The 25,475-nt window shown below is 39.5% G+C and overlaps 1 protein-coding gene across 1 annotated transcript in view; it reads right to left on the reverse strand.

Moving 5' to 3' along the window:
* Positions 1 to 21,427: 21,427 nt before the first annotated feature.
* The window catches only part of LOC308638964 (uncharacterized protein), a gene marked incomplete at both ends in the record, with an annotated part of 72,494 nt that continues 68,446 nt past the window's right edge, over positions 21,428 to 25,475 (reverse strand). The window contains one exon of the mRNA XM_081276892.1: positions 21,428 to 21,483. Coding sequence (XP_081133018.1) covers positions 21,428 to 21,483 — 56 coding nt within the window. The remainder of the gene's footprint in view (positions 21,484 to 25,475) is intronic.

Raw genomic sequence — 25,475 nt, forward strand, 5'->3', positions numbered from 1 at the left:
AGACCCAGAGATGTGTCAAACAGCCCTGAGGGATGACCAGCTTTCCCATGGTCAGGACACCACAGAGGGCTTCAGGTTGAGGTGGGGCTGTCCTCTGGCAGCAAGGGCAGCTCAACAGCCAAGACACAAGGGTTTCCCTGGAGGGGGATTCGGAGTGGGGGAAGAGGACTGAGACTCTGCTGCCCACCCCAGTGCCAGCCCATCCATACTAGATGCCTGGCCAGAAAAGCACCCAGATGAATTCTCGCAGCCCCCTTTTTCTGGTTTTAAAGTGAAAATTAAAGATATTGGGTGTGAGAGTTCTGCCTTGTTCTGGGGAAAGCTCAGGCTACACGTGGGTCCCAGGAGTCATACAGCTGGACAGGGTTCCTGGCTCCATCCCTGCTCCCTGTGATGGGTGTGTCTCTCCAGAGGCCTGGTTTCCTTCTGGTGAAGGGGGTCAGAGGAGGAGGTGGCCACATACGTGTTGACATGCTGCTCTGGCTGAGGACACCAAAACTATGCTCTGCCCAGGGTTGTCTCCTACCTTGGCCTTCATCAGAGAGGCCTGGATGGCTTCAGTCTCAGGCCTCCTGGTTTCCCAAGTTAAATGATTTGTGGCCTCTTCCCCTTGCATGCTGGTGATGCTTGGGGCCTTCTTCCACATGACAGGGACACGTGGTCACTGTTGAATGATGACAGCTGGAGCACAATGAGTCACAGGGGTGAGGAGACTGGCCTATGGTTCTGAGGATGGCCCTGTGAACACCCAGCCTCCCTCGCAGACTCCTGGCCTGCAGGTCAAAGTCCTGTCAGTGGAAGAAGCTCCTCACACAAGGTCAGGTGCACCCTCTTCCTCAGCAGCAGGTGAAGCTGGGGCTTAAGGAGCTCCAATGAGTCCTTCCAGCTCTGATGAGATGGGAAAACTGGGATCCTCTTCTTGGGATCCCAAAAATGTTTTGAAAAGAGCACATGTCCCCATCCCTCATCCCTCACAGCCCTTTCCCAGATCCTCTCATTCTCATGAGCCAGGGAAACATTTAATTTTCATAACTAGTTGATGCTGTAGTTGGACATGATACTAAAATGTGTCTCTACAGTTTGGAGTTGTTCTGTAACCTCACTTGCAGTGGAAGCATAAATGAGAGTCAGACTCCATCCTTCCTCCTGCATTAAGAAATCCTGTAGGAGGAGTGGGAGGTGTGTGGGAAGGGCACCCCCTGCCTGGCTCCTGCCATGTTAAAACAAGGTATATGTAAACTAAAAATTCCTATAAAACCTGATGTGCTTCTCAGAATATTTAACTTTAATTTAATATTTTCTAATTCATTAAATATGGAAAAAATCATAGTTATATCTGGGCATCCGGCAATGTTTAAACACAGTCACTGATAATGACAGAGAAAAAATGAAATGCCAACTACAGAAACACAGATATTCTCTATTTCAACTTTTGCCTTGGGTAGATTACTGCTAATTTGATGACCGGGTCCCATCTGTAAGTATCCATACCCTATACCAAATATAATGAAAATAACTAATACCATCTAATCAACAACTAGTATATATTTTGGCCTCCTATTTGGCTAACATTTCCTGTTTTCTCTATTTCAATAGCATTCTAATGCAAATTGTCCTTATCACTAACAGGACCAAATACATTTTCAGACTATTCATCAGCTTTTTACAAATGACCTGAGCAGAGACTCACAGCTTCACGTTTTTGCGGGAGCACATCCTAAATTGCTGACTTCCACCTCCAAGTGTCCATGACACACTCCTTAAAGATAAGAAAGTCTGACACCTTTTAGGCTGCCCTGGACCATGTGGCAATGTGTTCTTCACTTATCAGTTTCACTTGAGCTCCCCAATGACATCATCTATAAATCAGAGACCTCCATATGGAATTCCTCCACCAAAACGCTGTGAAAACACAGGCACTTTTAGCACCATCAGAGACTCCTACACAACAGAAGCTTCCACAAACTCTCTATGATAAGCACATTATGGCCACTTGGGATGACTACCAATTACTGAGGGTTCCCAGAGCAGGAAGCTGCCCCTCATGGACCTTGCTACATTATTATTTTTTAAAACCATACACTTGGTCTTTATTAAATTGGCTAAATTTACAGAGTTCCTGAATTGGTAAACCATGCCTGAGAATTCAAAGAAGAAAAGAGTATAATGGACAAGCCCATCCACCTATCATACAGTGTATTAAATCTTGGTTCCTAATGTATTTTTCTTGGGGGTACTAGGAATTGTAGTCAGGGTTACTCAACCAATGAGGCACCTCCCAGCATTCTTTTTTATTTATTAATTGAGTTAGTTTTTTAGAGACAGGGTCTCACTGAGTTCTTCCCTCCTTGTCTTCCAGGGAGACCAGCTTACAAATCACAACCCTTGGGCTAAGGTTGTGGCTCAGTGGTTCAGCATGTGCCTAGCATGTGTGAGGCACTGGGTTTGATTCTCAGCACCATAAATAAATAAATAAACAAATAAATAAATAAATACCCACCAATAACTAAAAAGTACTTTTTTTAAAGAAATCACAATGCTACTGCCTCAGAATCTTGCTCAACTGGGATTTCAGGTGTATGCCACAGCACCTGGGGATTTACAAGAATTTTGAGGATTTCACAGTCTTTCATAAAATTTTAACAAGAGTGGAATTTAAGACTGCTGTAAATCTTTAAAATTTCTAGTACACTGTACCATTAAATAAACGTCTCAATATTCATCTCAGTTTGTTCCACATAAGCAACACACTACAAAAGTTTGTGAGAAAATGCATACATGAAGAAAAAATATGTGATTCAAGGTCTAAGAGGTTACTTGTTATCGAGTTTGGCCCCCAAATCATGTCTTCAATATGACAAAGAATATTTAAATTCTCACTTAATCATTGTACATTCTCCCTACTTGCTCAGCTACACACCCAAACCCATCAGAAGGTGGCCATCCACCTGCCAGCTCACATGCCAACACTATTGCCCAGAAGAGGTAGGCAGATCCTGTCAGGAGATTCTGTAGCCCTCCTAGGAGTCTGATTCCTGCACTGATGTACTCATCAAGACTGAACTCCTACAAAGAATACCCACACCCCAGGACAGTTGCATACACTCCAGTTCTTCACACTGTCCAGGAGCAAGCTTTTGGCAAATGGATTTATTAGAAAGAAGTCCAGAGTGTGTCAAGGGCTCACACACCACTATACAATATTTCTAGTGAATCAAAGATGTAAAACTAGGAAATTGCCACACTGTCTCATTAGGTAGAAAGAAAGTTTTCAGTAATCCCGGGGAGCATTCAAAACTATCTTTTAAAGATGAAGAGCTACTGGATGGCTTAGGCTGTATTTATTAAAAACAGAAGTGCCACAGCACGCTCTTTTGGCCTTTCTTTCCAAATGAACACTGAGACACAGCAAAAGTCTGGAACAGAGACAGCAGTGACAACCATCCCATCTTTGGCATGTTGGCTACCTTAATATTTGGACACAAGAATGTAAGGAACTCTGATCAATGATTGCACAAGATCCATGACACCTGAATAGGTTTTGGGTGAGCTTTTCCTCAGGATGCTTTGATCCCTTAGAATGGGTCATTGAATCCTTTAGCCTGAGCAGAATCAGCCCTCTCCACTTCATGTACTGCACAACATCACCTGATTGGAGGCTTTAGCTTCATTAGTGATTAGGGCACATGAGGCTAGACACCCAAGGAATGTTCCAGGAGCAGATTTGTTAGCTGGAGGGTTCCGAGGTATATCACGTAAAATTTTTTGGTTTACTGCTTGGAATTTCATTGATCTTTTTTTACACCCACTGGGACAGGGATACAGGTTTATATTTTCTGTGTGTGTATATGTAAGGATTTTTTTTAGTTCACAGAAAGTCCTTTGTGTACCAATTATAAGATTAGTAAGAGGTCTTCCAAGTTTTACCACTGAGATCTTTGCAAAATCCTTTCCTGACATTCTGTTGAAAGAAAATTATGGTGAAGGTCTCTCGAGAAGCTTATTTAAGATTCTTTGGGCTGGGGATGTGGCTCAAGCGGTAGCGCGCTCGCCTGGAATGCGTGCGGCCCGGGTTCGATCCTCAGCACCACATACAAACGAAGATGTTGTTTCCGCAAAAAACTAAAAAAATAAAAAAAATAAATAAGTGTTAAAATTTCTCTTTCTCTTTCTCTCTCCTCTTTAAAAAAAAAAGATTCTTTGGTGGAGAAGGTAGTGTCACTATATTAGGACATCAGACTGGGACACTATTCACCAAGCCTTTGGTCATGTAGTGTGTATTAAGAAGGTTTTCTTAACCTTAAACCTTAAACCATTACACAATTTTCCCAGGGCTACTGAGGAACTCTAACACGGAGAGAAATCAAGCCTGGGTTTTCTAGAATGTTCCACCTAAGTATTATTCATGGAGATAAAAGCTAAGCTGGATGTAGTTTTTTAGAAAATTCACTGGTATAAAAGACCTTTAAGAAGGAAGAGACCAGCTGCAAATATGGAGGAGACACCTGCAGAGCTGGATCTGCTGTTGTGGTCATCAGTGGGGTCAACACACACAGCACCAGCAAACTCATCACCTGAGCTACGGGAGTGCTCGGTGCTAGAATGCCTGCCTAGCATGCACAAGGCAGGATTGGGTGCCCAGACCTGGGAAAAGAAAAGAGAAAGCAACTCAAGTATAGGGCAAAATGTATTTTGAGAAAGTGCGTCTCCAACCAATATACCCAAATGACATTGTTTTATAATGCTCTTTAATGTGCCTACATACAACACAACACATGAGACTTAGAACAAGCACAAGTCACAGGAGTGGTGGTCCCAGAGTCATCAACAGCTCAATAAGCAATCAAGGAAAAGGAAGAGGCCAGCTGCAGGGTATACAGACACATCCATATGGTCCCAGCTCCCAACCTCACCCCATCTCAAAAAGTAACAATTAAAAGGACTGTGGAGAAACTCAGTGGTGGAGCACTCCTGGGTGAAATGTGAACAAAGAAAGGGAGGAAAGAAGTTCAGAAGAGACATTTCACCAATCTACCAAAGGCTGGAGTGGAGAGGCCTAAACTAACATACAGAATATGTAATAAAACATGAGACACAAAAGACTTAAAATACAGGAAAATGGAATCTAACAATAAGAGAGATTTAACCCAGAAAAACATGTTGCTTTCAAATCTTCATGCTGATGCAATGTTCCTCTCCACCCAGGGTGCCTTTTTGTCACCTCTGAATAGACAAAAAAAAAAAAAAAAAGAAAAAGAAAGAAACGAAATGAGGGCAAACACCGTTTTCACACACCTGCAGTGGTTTTCTCAAAAGAAATAAATAAAATGAAATAAAATAAAAATTTCCTCAAGTATGAACAAGTTCAAATGCATCTGAAACAAGCAAAGGTCTGACCACAATTCTATATACAGGGCTTTTCTCCAGTGTGATTTCTTAAATGCTGTTCAAAGGGACCTGGAAAGTTGAAAGTCTTACTAAAATTTTGAAAGAGAGAAAAAGAATATTTCCAGATGTGAATTCTTTATGTCTTTGAAGAAAACTCTGAAAGCTGAATACTGCCCCACATGGCTTGTCCTCAGCATTTTCTACAGTATGTGTCCTTTCATACAACTGAACAAAACTAGAACAGCTGAACCCTTTATATTTCTTACTTGCATAGGATTTATACTGTTTATTCCCAGTCCTTAGAAAAATACTGAGAAAAACTAGAAGATTTCCCACTTTTCTCACACTCACAGGGCTTCTCTCCATGAGTGTTTTCATATATGGGAAGGAAAACAGGACTGGGATGGGAAGTTAACATGATGTAGCAAATCCCCCACATTCAGTTGGTTTGTTTTTCAATGTGAGTGAAATGGCTTTGAAGGCAACAGGGAAAATGGAATGATTTGTGACATATTTCACGTTTAAAGAATTATTCAATCAGATGTGGTGGTGTATGCCTTTAATCCCTGAGACTTGAGAGGCTGATTCTGAAGGATCAATGTTGGAGGCTAGCCTCAGCACCTTAGGAAGACCTAAGAAATGCAGCAAGTCCCTGTCTCAAAATAAAAAGTAAGAAGGAACTGGAATGAAGCTCAGTGGTAGTGCATCACCAGACTAAATCCCCAGTCAGTCTCTCTCTCTCTCTCTCTCTCTCTCTTTTTCTCTTTCTCTCTCTCTCTCTCTCTCTCTCTCTCACACACACACACACACACACACACACACACACACACACACACATGTTTTAAGCAGTATGATGCCTTTCTTGTCTTTGAGGATGACCTGAAATGTTGACATACCATATTTCAAATGCAAAGGAATTTTCTCCAGTAAACTTCCTACATGTATATGAGTGAAACAGTAATAACAGAGAAGTTTAACCAATTGTTTTCATGCATACGATTTCTCTGCAGTATGTGTTCTCTCACGTGTGTGAAGCAGACAGGATGTGGCAAAGGCTTTTCCACATTGTTGACATTCATAGGGCTTTTCTTTGGTATGTATTCTTCCATGTTTGTGAAGCTGAGGGGATGTAGCAAAGCCTTTCCACACTGCTTACATTCATAGGGCTTCTCTCCAGTATGTGTTCTTCCATGAATATGAAGGTAACTGGAACTAGCAAAGGCTTAGCCACACTGTTTACATGCATAGGGCTTCTCTCCAGTATGAGTTCGTTCATGTGAGTGAAGGTGAGAGGACTGAGTGAAGGCTTTTCCACACTGTTTACATTCATTCATTCTTCCATGCATCCTTCCATGAATCTGAAGGTAACGATATGTAGAAAAGGCTTTGCCACACTGCTTACATTCATATGGCTTCTCTCCAGTATGAGTTCGTTCATGTATCTGAAGGAAGGAGGCAGTAGTGAAGGCTTTTCCACATTGTTGACATTCATAGGGCTTTTCTCTGGTATGTATTCTTCCATGTGTATGAAGCCGATGGGATGTAGCAAAGGTGTTGCCACACTGCTTACATTCATAGGGCTTCTCCCCAGTATGCATTTTCTGATGTATTCTAAGTAAACTCGGAGAAGCAAAGTCTTTCCCACATACCTTACATTTGAAAGGTGCATTCCCCATGTGTGTGATCCTATGCCTTTGAAGACTTGTGTGTGAAATAAAGGTATGACCACCTTGTTTACATTCATAAGGTTTCTCAGCAGAATGAGTTCTTTTTTGTCTTCTAAATAAAGAGGAGAAATGAAAGGCTTTCCCACATACCTCACATTAAAACGGTTTACCTCCACTCTGTGTTCTTGTGTATCTTTGAACACCTGGGAGGGAAGAAGAGGCTTCACCACATTGTTGACATTCATCTGGTTGCCACCCAGTATGAGTTTCTTCATGTCTTTGAATGTCACTGGAACTGATGACTTTCCCACATACTGTACTTTCATAAGGTCCATCTCCAGTTTCTAATAATATTTTTGTGTGAAAACTTTTGGGAGAAACTAGAGATTTCCTATATTGTTTAAATTCACTTGGGCTGGGGATGTGGCTCAAGCAGTAGCACGCTCGCCTGGCATGCGTGCGGCCCGGGTTCGATTCTCAGCACCACATACAAAGATGTTGTGTCCACCAAAATCTAAAGAATAAATACTAAAAAATTCTCTCTCTGTCTCCCTCTCTCTCTCTCTCTCACTCTCTCTTTAAAAAAATAAAAATAAAAAAATAAATTCACATGTGTTTTCTTCACATTCCTTATGCTTGTAGTATTTGTGTCCACAGCCAGATGTGATCTGCCTGAAGGAATGAAGGACATATGAAGTCTTTTCACACATAATGAAGTCACATGGATTTACTCTATTAAAGTTTTTCTTTGTTCGACTAGGAACTGAAACGATTTGAAGGTTTCCCCATATTATTCTGTGCCTTTGAAGTTTACAATATGATTTCTTTGAAGAAGTGACCAGCACATAATCAATGCCTGATTCATTCACAATGTTCTATTTATTTATAGGTCTTTACATTACTACCAACATCAGGTAAAGGCTAGGTTTTCTGACTTGTTCAAGTTGCCTAAAAATAAAGAGATTGAAAGGAAACAATCCTTTGCAACACAGCTTCTCTGTGGCTATTATCCAAATAGTGATATTCACATATGCAATTTCATTGTACTTTTTGCCTGTCAAATACTTTGAGAAGACTGAATATCTGCTATAGCTCAGTATATATTTTTGGTAAAAAATATTATAAGAATAAATATTTTTCATATTATGCATACTTCTTTGGTTGGTTTGCTTCAAAAATTATATGACAGTTCTCAGATTCCCTCACGAATTCCTCTTGTGAGTACAGTTACCTTACATTGCTCCCAGAGTTCTCAATATGGTCTTCAGTGATCTTGTCTTCCCACTTGTTTCCTAAAATGAGAGAATAGAACAATCTTTATGAGTATCTAGGAGCCATAAATGCTTTGCCAAATCCTAGGTGCATTTATACTGCAATAATTCACCAACTGATTCCCTTTCACCTTCTACATAAATGACCAAAATAAACATGAGTTCTCTATTTGATTAATTTTAAAAACATCAATATTACCTATAGAAGCCAGGTTTCTGAGAACCTCCAGCATCACATCTCTGTAAAGGTTCTTTTGGGAAGAATCCAGAAAAGCCCACTCCTCCTGGGTGAAGTTCACAGCCACATCCTCCAAGGCCACTGAGATCTAAAATATCCCACAAACGTATAGTGGAGGCCAGGAGAGATTGACAGCATGAGAAATCTATACTCAACATGCATGATGTTCACATGATTCCTTGGCCTCTTGATGAATTCCACGATTTGGTCCATCAAATTTTTACTGCACTCAATTTCTTACACCCACTCCAACACTAGAAATTGGCTCCTCAGAAGGCAAACATCAGTGATTTATAGTCTTTCTTTGGTGAGTTCACAGGAAGTAAGACAGGCTCCCAGATCACTAACAGATTTAAAAGTGTCATCGTCAACAGTACATTGGGACTTCAAGAGTATCATAAATGTGCCTGACACAAATTAGACAACTTGCAGAAACTGGACCATTTCTTTGAGAGAGACAATCTCCTACAACTTACACACTAGGGGAATACACAAAACAATGAGCCCATGGCTGCTAAAAAAAAAAAAAACAGACTCAATAACTAATTACTACCCAAAAAGGCAAGGCAAGGCTCTGACATCTCAAAAAGGCTTCCATGAGACACTTAAGAACTGCCACCAATTTTCTAATTTTTTTTTCCAGAACATAGAAGCTGAGTGAACACCTCCTAATTCTTTCTGAGGCATACGTTACCATATTATCCAATTTAAGTAGATAAAGAAAAGTATTAAATGAAAAAGAAAACTAAGAATGATGCTCATAATTATAAATGCAAAATTTAATCATAAATGCAAAAAACTGTACAATCCAGCCATCACACTCCAAATGTCTATGCAAATGATGTGAAAATTATGGGCACAGGAACACTCACTGCAGTGACTACAGCAGCCATATCCAGAACTGCCCAAAGCTAGATGCAAGGAAGATGCACCTTACAATAATGAATGGACAAGCTGCAGTTTAACCACATCAAAGAACATCACCCAGAAACTGACCTCTGCAGCCTGGAAAGGTACAGCACCCTTACAGGCAGACTGGTAAGTGAGAGAAGCCAGTTTCAAATGGCAAAGTGCAGTAAGATTCCAAGTCAAGAACATTCTGGAAAAGACAACATTATAGATGCACTAGAGAACTGATGGGTGCCAGGGACTTAGGGAACAGAGAGGGAGGAAGGAATGAGGAGGAGTGATGAACAGGTGGAAACCAGGATTCCCAGAGCAGTGAAACTCTTCTGTATGACATTATCTTGTAAACTACGTGACACACACTCACATCACACAGAGGAGGAACCGTAAGGTAAAGGATGAACTTTGGCTTATCATAACATGTTGCTTCATCCATTCCCTTATCAAATGTTCAACACTGGTTTAGGAACTAACAAACACCCTACACCAATGCAATATGTTGAAAACAGTGGAGAGTACCAGCTGGAGAGAAGGGGTATTTTTTTTTATTGTTGGTCATTCAAAACATTACATAGTTCTTAATATATCATATTTCACAGTTTGATTCAAGTGGGTTTTGAACTCCCATTTTTACCCCATATACAGATAGCTGTATCACATCAGTTACATTTCCATTGATTTACATATTGCCATTCTAGTGTCTGATGTATTCTGCTGTCTATCCTGTTCTCTACTATCCCCTTCCCCTCCCCTCCCCTCCCCTCCCCTTTTCTCTCTCTACCCCCTCTACTGTAAATCATTTGAGAAGGGGTATTTGATACTATGAGTAATGGCACATTTCATTGTCACCTTGATTGGATTAAAAAATACTGATGGTTAATGAACTTCTGGGTGTGTCCATGAGGATGTGTCTACAAATGATTGGCATGTGGAACAGTTAACCAAACTAAACTGGAGAACCTCTTTAAGGTCGCAGCACCATCTAATAGGATGGTGTCTTGGGTGGAACAAAAGTTGGAAGAGGAAGAAAGCAGCAGCAGAGCAAGCTCCTTTCTTCTCAATGGGTTCTTGATGGCTGCTGCAATGGCCTAAGGATATCAGACTCTGCCTTCTTCACTCTCCCAAAGTGGACTCTGCCAGTGATTCTCCAGGGAGTTTCCAGAACCTTTGGTCTGGACTAGGGCAGCACCATTGATCCCTCTTGTTCTGAAGCTTCAGCCTCTTGGCCTCTGCAGCTACTACTTCTCAAGCTCTCCAGCTGCAGATGGTCACTGTGGACATCCAGCTTCAGGTCAAGTAGGCCAATCTAATGAATCCCCTTTGATAATCATGCTTCCTCTTGATGCTGTTCCTCTAGAGAACACTAATAAACTATGTAAGCCTAAAATTGCTCATAAAAACAAAGTTTATCTAATAAAGAAGTAAATAAACTACCAAGCCATGAAGTTTTACAAATATATACATAAGAAACAATATTATATGCTAAATACCTTTTTCATAATAATGCAAAAATAAAGCAAAGAGGAAGACTCATAGTTACAAATTTAAAAAAGTATGAACAAATGCAGAGAAACTGATTTTGAATACTATTTTCATCTGGAAAGAGATTGGATGATAAGTCTTCAAAACTCATTCCAACTGCTGATGTAGAGGTGTGCACCTGTAATTTCAGCCACTAGGGAGGTCAAGGCAGGAAATGACAAAAGTTTGAGGCCAGTCTCAGCAACTTAGCAAGACACTCAGAAATTTAGTGAGACTGGTTTTCATCAAAAATATAAAGGGTGTCAGGGACTGTAACTAAGTGGCAAAGCACTTGCTAACATGTGTGAGGCACTGGGTATGATCCTCAGCACCACAGAAAAATAAATAAAATAAAGGTATTCTGTCCATCTACAACTATACAAAGTATAAATTAAAACAAAAAGAAAGAAAGAAAAATAAAAAAATAAGAAGAAGGGCTGAGGATGTGCTCAGTGGTCAAGTGCCTGTAGGTTTATTCCCCAGTAAAACTCCTACCCACCTCCAGAATGCTGCTAACAAATTGAAATTCATTTCTGGAGGAGAACTAAGCATAAGCAAGTCCATGGCATGAATCCCCAGCACTCAATAAGTAAGCAAATAAATAAACAACAGGCTACAATACTAATTCTCTTGGGCTGGAGAGTAGCTCGGTAGTAGAAAACTTGCCAAGCTTGTATGTGGCCCTCCCTCGGATCAATCTCCAGCAGGCCACACACACACACACACACAAAAAAAAAAAAAAAAAAAAAAAAAAAAAAAAAAAAAAAAACAAACAAAAACTAAAATACATGTAATGATTATAATACAAAAGGTACACAATTAGAGGCATAAAATACAACAAAATCAATGGAAAGACAACACACTTTCTCACAAAGAAGATTGAATATTCCCATGATCTACAATCTCTTAAAAAATACAAAGCATTTCAGTAAATTCTGTGAAATTTAGGGCATGATTTCCTGTATTTTGGAGGTAAACATAAGAAAAACTACATCTAAAAATAAAAATAGTTCTGTCTTAGCACCACGTACAAACAAAGATGTTGTGCCCACTGAAAACTGAAAAATAAATATTAAAACTCACTCTCTCTCTCTCTCTCTCTCTCTCTCTCTCTCTCTCTCTCTCTAAAAAAAAAATAGGAGGGTTGGGATTCTGGCTCAGCAGTAGAGTACTTATCTAGCACATGAGGGGCCCTAGGTTTGATCCTCAGCACCACATAAAAATAAATAAATAGGTATTTTGTCCAACTACAACAATAACAAAAAATACTTTTCAAAAAATGGGAAACAGTAGACTGTATCTAAGACCAGCCAAAATGTTGTACAGGACAGAGAGAGTAGAGAGAGCATTTATGTTGCTCCCAAATTTCATAAGGTAAAAGGCCAGCTCCCAAAGAGGTGGCCCTAGGAGGAGGCACTTAGGAGGGAACAGGAATCAGGTGACATAGTGGGAGTGCTCTTGAGGGGATCAGCACCCTTATTTAGACAGTTGTATCGCTCCTTTCCAGAAAACAAGTGTCATTTACTATTTCACTGATATTCAGTGATTAAATGATCATAATTTTGTATTTCAGGTATTGCCAAAATTGTCCTTAAAATTTACAATGAAGACAGGTGTGATGGTGCACAGCTATAACCCCAGCAGTTCAGGAATCTGAGAACCTAGGTGATGTAGCAAGACTCTGTACCAAAACAAAGAATCTAAAAGGGGCTGGTGGATAATCAAATGTGAGTCACAGATATCCATGACTCACCTACCATGATATGTCATAATTATTCTGATTTAAAATTTTGGAAAAAGAGAGGAAAAGAGATAATGAATGACACATAAATCGGATGTGTTTTCTTGTGTGTTAAAAAAGCCAACACAGCATTTGCTTTTTACCCATGTTCCAGTCTGCTAACATTCTAACACCTATCTTTAATGTTATATTAATAAAACAGAGTCTGCACCTCACATGGAAGTAGCCTTAACCATCATGAATTTGTTTCAATAATGGGAGGGACTTTTTTCTTATGTAAAAATGCATCAAATTGAGATCAATGGTCCACTTTCATTTTTATCCATTGAAGCAGCTGAAAGCACCTTTCCAGAAGCCCATGTCACAGGGTTTTCACTTGCTTTGCTTTTCTCAAATTCCCTCCAAATCATGCAGTCTCCATCCCAGCAGCACTTACAATATCAAGAAATATGCTCTCCAAGAAAAAGAAATCTTTCTTTCCCAAGTCCCTTTTCTCATTTGGTCAACTCACTTTTGGTTGAATGAAATTTGTGTTTACCTCAGACTACAAATAAAAACAAATTACAAATCACAGCCAGTCACAGATGACACAAACACAGTTCTCCCTGGGGGCATGTTCCAGGGAGCAGAATACATCCAGGGAGCCCTGGAGTCTTCCCGAGGGTGGGCCCAGGACAGGTCACTGAAGGTCATTGACCTGTCCTTAAATCATACTATCACAGCAGATCAGAACCCAGGTTCTCTGCTAGAGGCCCTCTGTTCTCCCTGCAGGGTACCCAGGGTAGGGGCAGAGTGTACCAGGGTTCCACAGGACAGGAGGAGATACCCACCCTGCGGCACACACCAGGTTGACCCTGGGGCCCAGTGTACCAAGACTCCACAGCAGGGGGAGTTGCCAAACCTGCGGTGTACACCATGGTGCCCCTGTGCAGAGGGGTCTGATGGGAGCCCATGAGGCTGAGAGGGAGTATGTTCCCTGGTGGCCACCAAGGCCATCAGGAAAGAGGAACATGAGTGTGGAGAACTGAGGGGACTCTGAGCTCAGGCAGTGCAGGGAACAAGGCGACAGTGAAGAGCAGATCCAGGAACAACTGGGGGGTTCCTGCTCAGGAAGTTCATCAGACCCAGCAGTAAATGGGCATCCATGCAAGTGCCTCCTGCTCCACAGTCATTAATAGACCCCAGGACCAGTGGTGTCCAGGCCTCCTGGGTAGAATGACCCCAGCAGAGCACAGCAAGAACTCCCAGAAGTTTATAGCAACAAGTAGGACCCCCTGCAGTACAGAGCAAGCACTGGCAAGCAGGACTCCTGGAGATTTATTGTCTGTAAGGTCAAGAGGTGTATTGCCTTCATGAAGGGTGACCACCTCCCGGGTGCTGCACCCACTGGATTTTGTCTGGGTCATAACTGCTGGGAAAGGAAGCTCTAAAGTGTCTAGGAACCTTGAAACCAGAGATGCTGAATCCCAATCAGAGACCCTGCTGTTATTGTTAAAAGAAAAATTCCTGGGTACCATGTGAAATCTTTTGCCAGTGGAGGCTCTATTAGTGATGTGGGGCAGAGGAGGCTGGACACCTGAGGAAGATTCAGGGAGCTGATTTATTAGCGGCAGGGTTCAGAGGGGTATCACCTAAAATTTTCTGGACCTTGATGTTGGAATTTCATTATCTTTACACCCAGTGTGAGGGGGTGGAGGTTTATTTTATTTTATTTTTGTAGTAGTCTACATAATTTTTTTTTGGTTGTTCAAAGAAAGTGAATTTTTAATCACTTTTGAGATTATTCAGAGATCTTCCAAGCTTTACCAAAACAGAAGTAACATCATCACATCTTCATTCTAACATATTTTGATATCTTTGCAAAACATATCCTGATATTTGTTTTAAAGAAAATTATGGTGAGGGTCTCTGGAGAAGCTTATTTAAGATTCTTAGGTGCAGAAGGGGGCACCAATACATTAGGACATCTGACTGGGTCCCTCATTTCCTAGTTTTGATCACAGGCTGTGTATGAAGAAGAGCATCACACGATGTACCCAGGGCTACAGAGGTACCATGAACACAGAAACAAAACCAGCCTGGGTTTTCTGGCATATTCCACCTAAGTATTAGTCATGGGGTGAAAAGCTAAGGTGGATGTCAGTGGTTAAAATTCCCTGCTATTAAAGTTGTTTAAGAAAGGGACCAGGTGAAAATATGGGGGAAAACCTGCAGAGCTGCATCTACCAAAGTGGTCCTCAGTGGGGTCCACACACACAGCAGCAGCAAACTCACCACCTGAACTAGGGGAGTGCTCAGTGCTAGGGCACCTGTCTAGCAGGCACAAGGCAAGATTGGGTCCCTGGCACCAGGGAAAGAGAAGAAATAGAAACCCACTCAATTAAGTACAGGGCAAAGTATATTTTGAGAAGATGCCTCTCCAAACAATACATACAAATTACAACTTTTATAATGCCCTTAAATATGCCTACATACAACACAACACATGAGACTCTGAAAGCTAGAAGATCCTGGAATAACATTTTTCAAACACTGAAAGAAAATGGGCTCCAACCAAGAATCGTGTATCCGGCGAAATTAAGCTTCAGGATGGAAGATGAAATTAAAACCTTTCATGATAAACAAAAGTTAAAAGAATTTGCAGCTAGAAAACCATCTCTTCAAAAAATCCTTGGCAAAACATTACAGGAAGAGGAAACTGAAAATAACATTGATAACCATCAGTGGGAGGTAGGACAGTAAAGGGGGGAAAGTAATCAAAGAGGAAAACTATCAGGTTTAGTATCATAAATAAACAAATATGACTGGAGGAACAAACCAAATCTCAATAATAACCCTAAATGTTAATGGCTTAAACTCACCAATTAAGAGACACAGGCTAGTCGAATGGATCGCAAAACAAGATCCAACAATATGTTGCCTACAGGAGACGCATTTGATAGGAAAAGATATACATAGACTGAAGGTGAAAGGCTGGGAAAAATCATTCCACTCATATGGACTGCGGAAACAAGCAGGAGTGTCCATACTCATATCAAACAAAATAGATTTCAAGCCAAAGTTAATCAAAAAGGATAAAGAGGGACACTGCATACTGCTCAAGGGAACCATACACCAACAAGACATAACAATCATAAATATATATGCCCCAAACAACGGTGCAGCTACGTTCATCAAGCAAACTCTTCTCAAGTACAAGAGTCTAATAGACCACCATACAATAATCATGGGAGACTTCAACACACCTCTCTCACCACTGGACAGATCTTCCAAACAAAAGTTAAACAAGGAAACTATAGAACTCAACAACACAATTAACAACCTAGACTTAATTGACATATATAGAATATACCACCCAACATCAAGTAGTTACACTTTTTTCTCAGCAGCACATGGATCCTTCACAAAAATAGATCATATATTATGTCACAGGGCAACTCTTAGACAATATAAAGGAGTAGAAATAATACCATGCATCTTATCTGATCATAATGGAATGAAACTGAAAATCAACGATAAAAGAAGGAAGGAAAAATCATGCATCACTTGAAGAATGAACAATAGGTTACTGAATGATCAATGGGTTATAGAAGACATTAAGGAGGAAATTAAAAACTTCTTAGAGTTAAATGAAACCACAGACACAACATATAGGAATATATGGGACACATTGAAAGCAGTTTTAAGAGGAAAATTCATTGCTTGGAGCGCATTCCTTAAAAAAAAAAAGAAAAAACCAACAAATAAACGATCTCATATATCATCTCAAAATCCTAGAAAAAGAAGAGCAAAACAACAGCAAAAGAAGTAGAAGGCAAGAAATAATTAAAATCAGAGCTGAAATTAATGAAATCGAAACAAAAGAAACAATTGAAAAAATTGACAAAACCAAAAGCTGGTTCTTTGAAAAAATAAATAAAATCGACAGACCCTCAGCCATGCTAACGAAGAGAAGAAGAGAGAGAACCCAAATTACTAGCATACGGGATGAAAAAGGCAATATCACAACAGACACTTCAGAAATATAGAAGATAATCAGAAAATATTTTGAATCCTTATACTCCAATAAAATAGAAGATAGTGAAGGTATCGATAAATTTCTTAAGTCATATGATCTGCCCAGATTGAGTCAGGAAGATATAGACAGCCTAAACAGACCAATAACAATAGAGGAAATAGAAGAAACCATCAAAAGACTACCAACTAAGAAAAGCCCAGGACCGGACGGGTATACAGCAGAGTTTTACAAAACCTTTAAAGAGGAACTAACACCAATACTTTTCAAGCTATTTCAGGAAATAGAAAAAGAGGGAGAACTTCCAAAGACATTCTACGAGGCCAACATCACCCTGATACCTAAACCAGACAGAGACACTTCAAAGAAAGAAAACTACAGACCAATATCTCTAATGAACCTAGATGCAAAAATCCTCAATAAAATTCTGGCGAATCGGATTCAAAATCGCATCAAAAAAATTATACACCATGATCAAGTAGGATTCATCCCTGGGATGCAAGGCTGGTTCAATATACAGAAATCAATAAATGTTATACACCACATCAATAGACTTAAAAATAAAAACCATATGATCATCTCGATAGATGCAGAAAAAGCATTCGACAAAGTACAGCATCCCTTTATGTTCAAAACTCTAGAAAAATTAGGGATAACAGGATCATACCTCAACATTGTTAAAGCAATCTATGATAAGCCACAGGCCAGCATCATTCTGAATGGAGAAAAATTGAAGGCATTCCCTCTAAGCTCTGGTACAAGACAGGGATGCCCTCTCTCACCACTTCTGTTCAACATAGTTCTCGAAACACTGGCCAGAGCAATTAGACAGACGAAAGAAATTAAAGGCATAAAAATAGGAAAAGAAGAACTTAAATTATCACTATTTGCAGACGATATGATTCTATACCTAACAGACCCAAAAGGGTCTACAAAGAAACTATTAGAGTTAATAAATGAATTCAGCAAAGTGGCAGGATATAAAATCAACACGCATAAATCAAATGCATTCCTGTATATCAGCGACAAATCCTCTGAAACGGAAATGAGGACAACTACTCCATTCACAATATCCCCCCAAAAAATAAAATACCTGGGAATCAACCTAACAAAAGAGGTGAAAGACCTATACAATGAAAACTACAGAACCGTAAAAAGAGACATAGAAGAAGACCTCAGAAGATGGAAAAATATACCCTGTTCATGGATAGGCAGAACTAACATCATCAAAATGGCGATATTACCAAAAGTTCTCTATAAGTTCAATGCTATTCCAATCAGAATCCCAACAGCATTTCTTGTAGAAATAGATAAAACAATCAGGAAATTCATATGGAATAATAAAAGACCCAGAATAGCAAAAACAATGCTAAGCAGGAAGTGTGAATCAGGTGGTATAGCGATACCAGACTTCAAACTATACTACAAAGCAATAGTCACAAAAACAGCATGGTACTGGTACCAAAACAGGCGAGTGGACCAATGGTACAGAATAGAAGACACAGTAACCAATCCACAAAACTACAACTATCTTATATTTGATAAAGGGGCTAAAAGCATGCAATGGAGGAAGGATAGCATCTTCAACAAATGGTGCTGGGAAAACTGGAAATCCATTTGCATCAAAATGAAACTGAATCCCTTTCTCTCGCCATGCACAAAAGTTAACTCAAAATGGATGAAGGAGCTCGATATTAAATCAGAGACACGGCGTCTGATAGAAGAGAAAGTCGGCTATGATCTACATACTGTGGGGTCAGGCTCCAAATTCCTCAGTAGGACACCCATAGCACAAGAGTTAACAACCAGAATCAACAAATGGGACTTACTCAAACTAAAAAGTTTTCTCTCAACAAAAGAAACAATAAGAGAGATAAACAGGGAGCCTACATCCTGGGAAAAAATCTTTACCCCACACACTTCAGATAGAGCCCTAATATCCAGAGTATACAAAGAACTCAAAAAATTAGATAATAAGATAACAAATAACCCAATCAACAAATGGGCCAAGGATCTGAACAGACACTTCTCAGAGGAGGACGTACAATCAATCAACAAGTACATGAAAAAATGCTCAACATCGCTAGCAGTCAGAGAAATGCAAATCAAAACCACCCTAAGATACCATCTCACTCCAGTAAGATTGGCAGCCATTAAGAAGTCCAACAACAACAAGTGCTGGCGAGGATGCGGGGAAATGGGTACACTTGTTCATTGTTGGTGGGACTGCAAAATGGTGCAGCCAATTTGGAAAGCAGTGTGGAGATTTCTTGGAAAGCTGGGAATGGAACCACCATTTGACCCAGCTATTCCCCTTCTCGGTCTATTCCCTAAAGACCTAACAAGAGCATGCTACAGGGACACTGCTACATTGATGTTCATAGCAGCACAATTCACGATAGCAAGATTGTGGAACCAACCTAGAAGCCCTTCAATAGATGAATGGATTAAAAAAATGTGGCATTTATACACAATGGAGTATTACTCTGCATTAAGAAATGACAAAATCATAGAATTTGGAGGGAAATGGATGGCATTAGAGCAGATTATGCTAAGTGAAGCTAGCCAATCCTTAAAAAACAAATGCCAAATGTCTTCTTTGATATAAGGGGAGTAACCAAGGACAGGGTAGAGACGATGAGCTTGAGAAGAAGATTAACATTAAACAGGGATGATAGGCGGGAGGGAAAGGGAGAGTTAAGGGAAATTGCATGGAATTGGAAGGTGAGCCTCAGGGCTATACACAATTACATATAAGAGGAAAGGAGGAGTAGGATAAAAATTATATAAGTGGAAGAAACGATTTATAGTAGAGGGGGTGGAAAGAGAGAAGGGGAGGGGAGGGGAGGGAAGTGGAGGGGAGGGGGGATAGTGGAGAATGGAATAGACAGCAGAATACATCAGTCACTAGAAAGGCAATTTATAAATAAATGGAAATGTAACTGATGTGACACAGCAATCTGTATACGGGGTAAAAATGGGAGCTCATAACCCACTTGAATCAATCTGTGAAATATGGTATATTAAGAACTATGTAATGTTTTGAACAACCAACAATAAAATAATATTAAAAAAAGGGCACATCTCTATGGTCCCAGCTGGTAGGAGGCTGAGGCAGGGTGACCACAAATTTGAGGCCAGCGTCACCCCATCTCAAAAAATAACAATAAAAGGGCTAGGAGGAAGCTCAGTGGTGGAGCACTCCTGGGTGAAATCTGAAGGAAACAAGGGAGGAAAGGAGGAAATAAGAGACATTTAGCCAATCTGTACAGAATGCTGGAGTGCACAGGCCTCAACTCACATACACAATGTGTAACCAAACTTTAAAAACACACAAAATAACTTGAGAATTCATGAAGTAATAATTTTTGAGAAAAAGTAGTGGGCTGTAATGTTGTAAGAAAAGTCAAAGAAATCAATAGTTGTATGACACAGTGAGGATGAAAGAACTGCACTAGGGAGGGTATGTAGAGAAAAGGGTGACTTGATCCTGTACATGCGTGTGCACGTGGGTGTGAGTGTGCATGTGTGGATGGCACAACTCACCTCTCCCAGGTGATTGCTTTTGTAGTTTAACTTGGTGCTCTAGAGAACACTCACATGAGCACCAGGCCACATTCCATACTCTCTGAGACTCTGAGAAGTTGATTAGCTGGTGTCTGGTGCACAGAGGGAAAAATAAAATTGTTTGTTAAAAAAAAAAATTCTGTAATACTCTTAGTGATTACTTGCATTTCATTTTATCATAAGATCTTAACAGAAATGAATAGTTTGATTCCTTAAATACTAAAGCAGTTCTCCCACCCTGTTTTCAACAGAAATTACCTAAAATAACCTTTTTTCAAGTGGACTTCAGTTTACTCCAATTGGAAATATAAAAATTTGGAGTATAAGGTGTGAATTAATGTTCTTGTGATGCTTAGAATCATTCTAGAATATTAGAGCTTGAAGGGCATTCGTATACATAAACACATTAAAAAGTAATTCTTGCGTCTGAATCAATTAGGACTTGGAAACTCTCAGAAAGAAGGCACATATTGATTTACATCAAAGTTTCAAGAAACATCCAGGAGCCAGGCATGATAGCACATCTGTAATCCCAGTGGCTATAGAATAAGAATCACTAGTTCAAACCCAGCCTCACCAACATACTGAGGCCCTTGGGAAGAATTTAAAAAGCACTTCAATAAAAACTTAATAAATAAAAAGGGGTAGGAATGGGATCAGGGCTTGGCCACTTTAGATATGATGATGGTGGTGGTGGTGGTGGTGATGATGATGATGATAATTACAATAGTAATGTTTATTTTCTCTTCTATGATCCCGGTAATTATATTTAAAGCCTCTCACAATTTTTATTTTGTCACAACATATATAAAAGTCATAAGTGGGCAAGATGAGAGAAAATGGACTCAAGGGAAGAAGAGAGATGAAAACTCTAAAAAAGAATTAAAATGCTGCAAATACAGGTTAATACATTTTAACTACAAATCTTTTGTACTATTGTATAGCATACTTCTACGTACAAAATCATACTACACACTAGATTTTGCACACACATACAAAGTAAATATAAGATTATGTTATCCTATCGGATAGTTGACTGCAAATGCAAAAAATACAGACAGAAAAATTAAATCTAAAAAGAAGAGATATTTAACTGGGAGAAACATGTTGCCTTCACATCTTCATGTTGACACAATTCCTACATCCAACCCAGGGTGCATTCTCATTACCTGTGAATAGAAAGAAATGAAGGCACAGACCCTTTTTACACGCCTACAATGGTTTCCTCAAAAAAAGAGGATTCTTGCTGAAGGGGTTGCATGACGGTAATTCCACTGGAAAAGCAGGCTGAGGCAGGGGATCACAAGTTCAAAGTCAACCTCAGCAACATAGTGAGGACCTAAGCAATTCAGTGAGACCATGTCTAAATATTTGAAAAAAAAATTAAAAAGAAGTAGGATATGCCTCAGTGGTTAAGTGTCTCTGGGTTAAATCCCTGGTACAAAAAAAAAAAAGTAAAAGAAATTAAAATAAAAAATTCTCAAGTCTATATAAGTCTAGATGGATTTGAAACAACTGAAGGTCTCACCACATTTTTATATACAAGGCTTTTCTCCAGAGTGAGTTCTTCCATGATGTTCAAAAAGAATATGGAAAAGTGAAAGTGTCACCACATTGTTTAAAGAACAGAAGGGTTTTCCCTCATGTGAATCCCTTTATGTCTTTGAAGGAAACCATGAAAGCTGCATACTGCCCCACATGGCTTTTCCACAGGATTTTCTACAGTATGAGTCCTTTCATACAACTGAACAAAATGGAAACACTTGAACACTTACTTGGATATGATTTATTCATTTTGGCATGAATCTTTCCAGAAGAGTCTTCCCAGACCTTATAAAAAACTGGGAAAATTAGAAGACTTCCCACATTAATCACATTCTCAGGGCTTCTCTCTGTGAGTATTTTCGTATAAAAGAAGGAAAGCGGGACTAGGATGGGAAGCTGACAGAATGTACCCAATCTTCCCCATGCTGAGGGTTGTTTTCCAGTGTGAGTGAAATGACTTTGAAGGCAACAAGGAAAATGGAATGATTTTCCGAATTTTTCACATTTAAAGCATTATTCAGTTAGACCTAGTAGTGTTTGCCTTTAATCCCAGAGACTCAGGGTCTGAGGCAGAAGGGTCACAATTGTGACGCCAAACTCAGCACCTAAGCAAGGCCCTAACGACCTCTGCAAGTCCCTGTCTCAAAACCAAAGGGAAAAAGGTTGTGGCTCTGCTGGGGTCCTGAAGGATGAGTGGTGTTCACAAAAAGATGAGACAGGAGTCATTCCGTTGGAGCAATCTCCAGAGAGAGAGCTAATGCAGCTTTCTCTGGGTGATCTTTTATTGCAATTTTTCTCATCACTGTAGATTCAGATACGCCATTGATTATACAATTTAATTTTCATTTTCCAGGATATGACCTTTAATTATTTAATTATTAAAAGTACAGAATCATTAATAAAATGCATCACTAATTTACATTTTTCAGATTTTCCCAAAATTTACTATTTTCTTATTAACTAATGCCAAACTACGTAACCAGACTCTAAGTCTCCTAACCTGTCATTAACCTTAAAATTTAAAGTACACCTTTACTTTATTTCTAATCTAAAATTCCCATCTAAAAACGCCCCCTTAAATCTTACACTTAAAATATCCTAAAGTTTATAAATCATTCTTAAAACATATCAGAAACCCATACAACTAAAAACTTAAGAATTTCTAAACCCCAAAATGTAAATAGGATAATATTTCTAACATTGTTGTAAAAATAAATCTTATAAAGCTACTTTAATTAATTCCTAAATGTATTCTCATAAAACTGGTTGAGCTGCTTTCTCAAAGAGTATCTTTGTTTCTCAGTCAAGGTGCACTAGTTCTCATATCTTTATAATTTTTCTCAATAGAAAATAAGTTGTAAACATCAGTCCACTTTCCACCAATATTAACTATATTCATCATAAAATCCTATGTAAAGTAAAAAAGGGTTTATAAAAAGAGAAGATTATATCTTTAAATGTTTTAACTTTCCTAAGTGTATAATATAACTTTCCTCAATCAAAAATGAGACTACACATGGTGGGCTTTGTAAAATAAGCATAATGATTAGGTTTTCTAAGAGGCTGGAAATATGAGCTTGGGTTCTAGTTGATATAATTGATGTGGTGCCTGAAATTCTTGTGACCTTTCAGAGGATGTTTGTTGTCCATTACCACATTTGTCCTCAGTGTACTCAGATAGAAGAACAGCCTTCAATGCATGAACTACCTGTTATGTTCTAGGCATCTGATATTTAATTTGTTTGGCATTTAACACACTCATGCCTCCTGTCAGAAACATAAGCATGAAAATGAAAAGTCCCAATTATATAAAAAAAGGGTCTCATGGTTTCGGATTCCCACCAACCAGCACGGCTTTACCAGCATTAATTGTCTCTATGACCCTGTCAAGACAGTGAGTGGGAAATCGCCTTCACCATGGCTCAGTAATAAATGACCACCAGACTAAATCCCCAGTACTATCTATAGATAGATTCAAACATGTGAGCACTTTCTTCTCTTTGAATTGGACAAGAAATATTGATTTACCATATTTCATATTCAAAGAATTTTTCTTTTTTTCTAAGAATTTTTCTACAGAAAACTTATTACATGTTAATGAGAGAAAGCTTATTAACAGAAGACTTTGCCAATTGTTTTCATGACTATGATTTCTCTCCACTATGGGTTGCTTCATGTAAGTGAAGCTGAGCAGATGTAACAAATGCTTTTCCACATTTTTTACAACCATAGAGCTTCTCTCCGATATGTGTTCTTCCATGTCTTTGAAGGTCACTGGAACTAGCAAAGGCTTTGCCACACTGCTTACATTCATAGGGTTTCTCTCCAGTATGTGTTCTTCCATGTCTGCGAAGGTGACTGGATGTAGCAAATGCTTTGCCACACTGCTTACATGCATAATGCTTTTCTCCAGTATGAATTTTTTTATGTAAATGAAGGCTAGAGGAACGAGCAAAGGCTTTGCCACACTGCTTACATGCATAAGGTTTCTCTGAAATATGAATTGCTTTATGTGAGTGAAGGCCAGAGAAATGAGTGAAGGCTTTTCCACACTGCTTACACTCATAGGGCTTCTCTCCACTATGCGTTCTTCCATGAATATGAAGGAAACGGGATCTAGCAAAGGCTTTCCCACACTGCTTACATTCATAGGGCTTTTCTCCAGTATGAGTTTTTTCATGTGAGTGAAGCTCACTGGATCTATCAAAGGCTTTGCCACACTGCTTACATTCATAGGGCTTCTCCCCAGTATGTGTTCTTTCATGTCTGCGAAGGTTACTGGACCTAGCAAACGCTTTGCCACACTGCTTACATGCATAATGCTTCTCTGAAGTATGAATTGTTTTATGTGAGTGAAGGCCAGAGAAACGAGTGAAGGCTTTTCCACACTGCTTACATTCAAAGGGCTTCTCTCCAGTATGTGTTCTTCCATGAATCTGAAGGGAAGTGGATGTAGCAAAGGCTTTGCCACACTGCATACATTCATAGGGCTTCTCTCCAGTATGAGATTTTTCATGTATGCGAAGGTAACTGGAACTAGCAAAGAAATTGCCACACTGCTTACATTCATAGGGCTTCTCTCCAGTATGAGATTTTTCATGTATGCGAAGGTAACTGGAACTAGCAAAGAAATTGCCACACTGCTTACATTCATAGGGCTTCTCTCCAGTATGAGATTTTTCATGTATGCGAAGGTAACTGGAACTAGCAAAGAAATTGCCACACTGCTTACATTCATAGGGCTTCTCTCCAGTATGCGTTCTTCCATGAATCTGAAGGGAACTGGAACTAGCAAAGGCTTTCCCACACTGCTTACATTCATAGGGCTTCTCCCCAGTATGTGTTCTTTCATGTCTGCGAAGGTTACTGGACCTAGCAAACGCTTTGCCACACTGCTTACATGCATAATGCTTCTCTGAAGTATGAATTGTTTTATGTGAGTGAAGGCCAGAGAAACAAGTGAAGGCTTTTCCACACTGCTTACATTCAATGGGCTTCTCTCCAGTATGTGTTCTTCCATGAATCTGAAGGGAAGTGGATGTAGCAAAGGCTTTGCCACACTGCATACATTCATAGGGCTTCTCTCCAGTATGAGATTTTTCATGTATGCGAAGGT

The sequence above is a fragment of the Spermophilus citellus genome, assembly GCF_964194105.1.
Source record: "Spermophilus citellus genome assembly, chromosome: X".
NCBI lineage: Eukaryota > Metazoa > Chordata > Mammalia > Rodentia > Sciuridae > Spermophilus > Spermophilus citellus.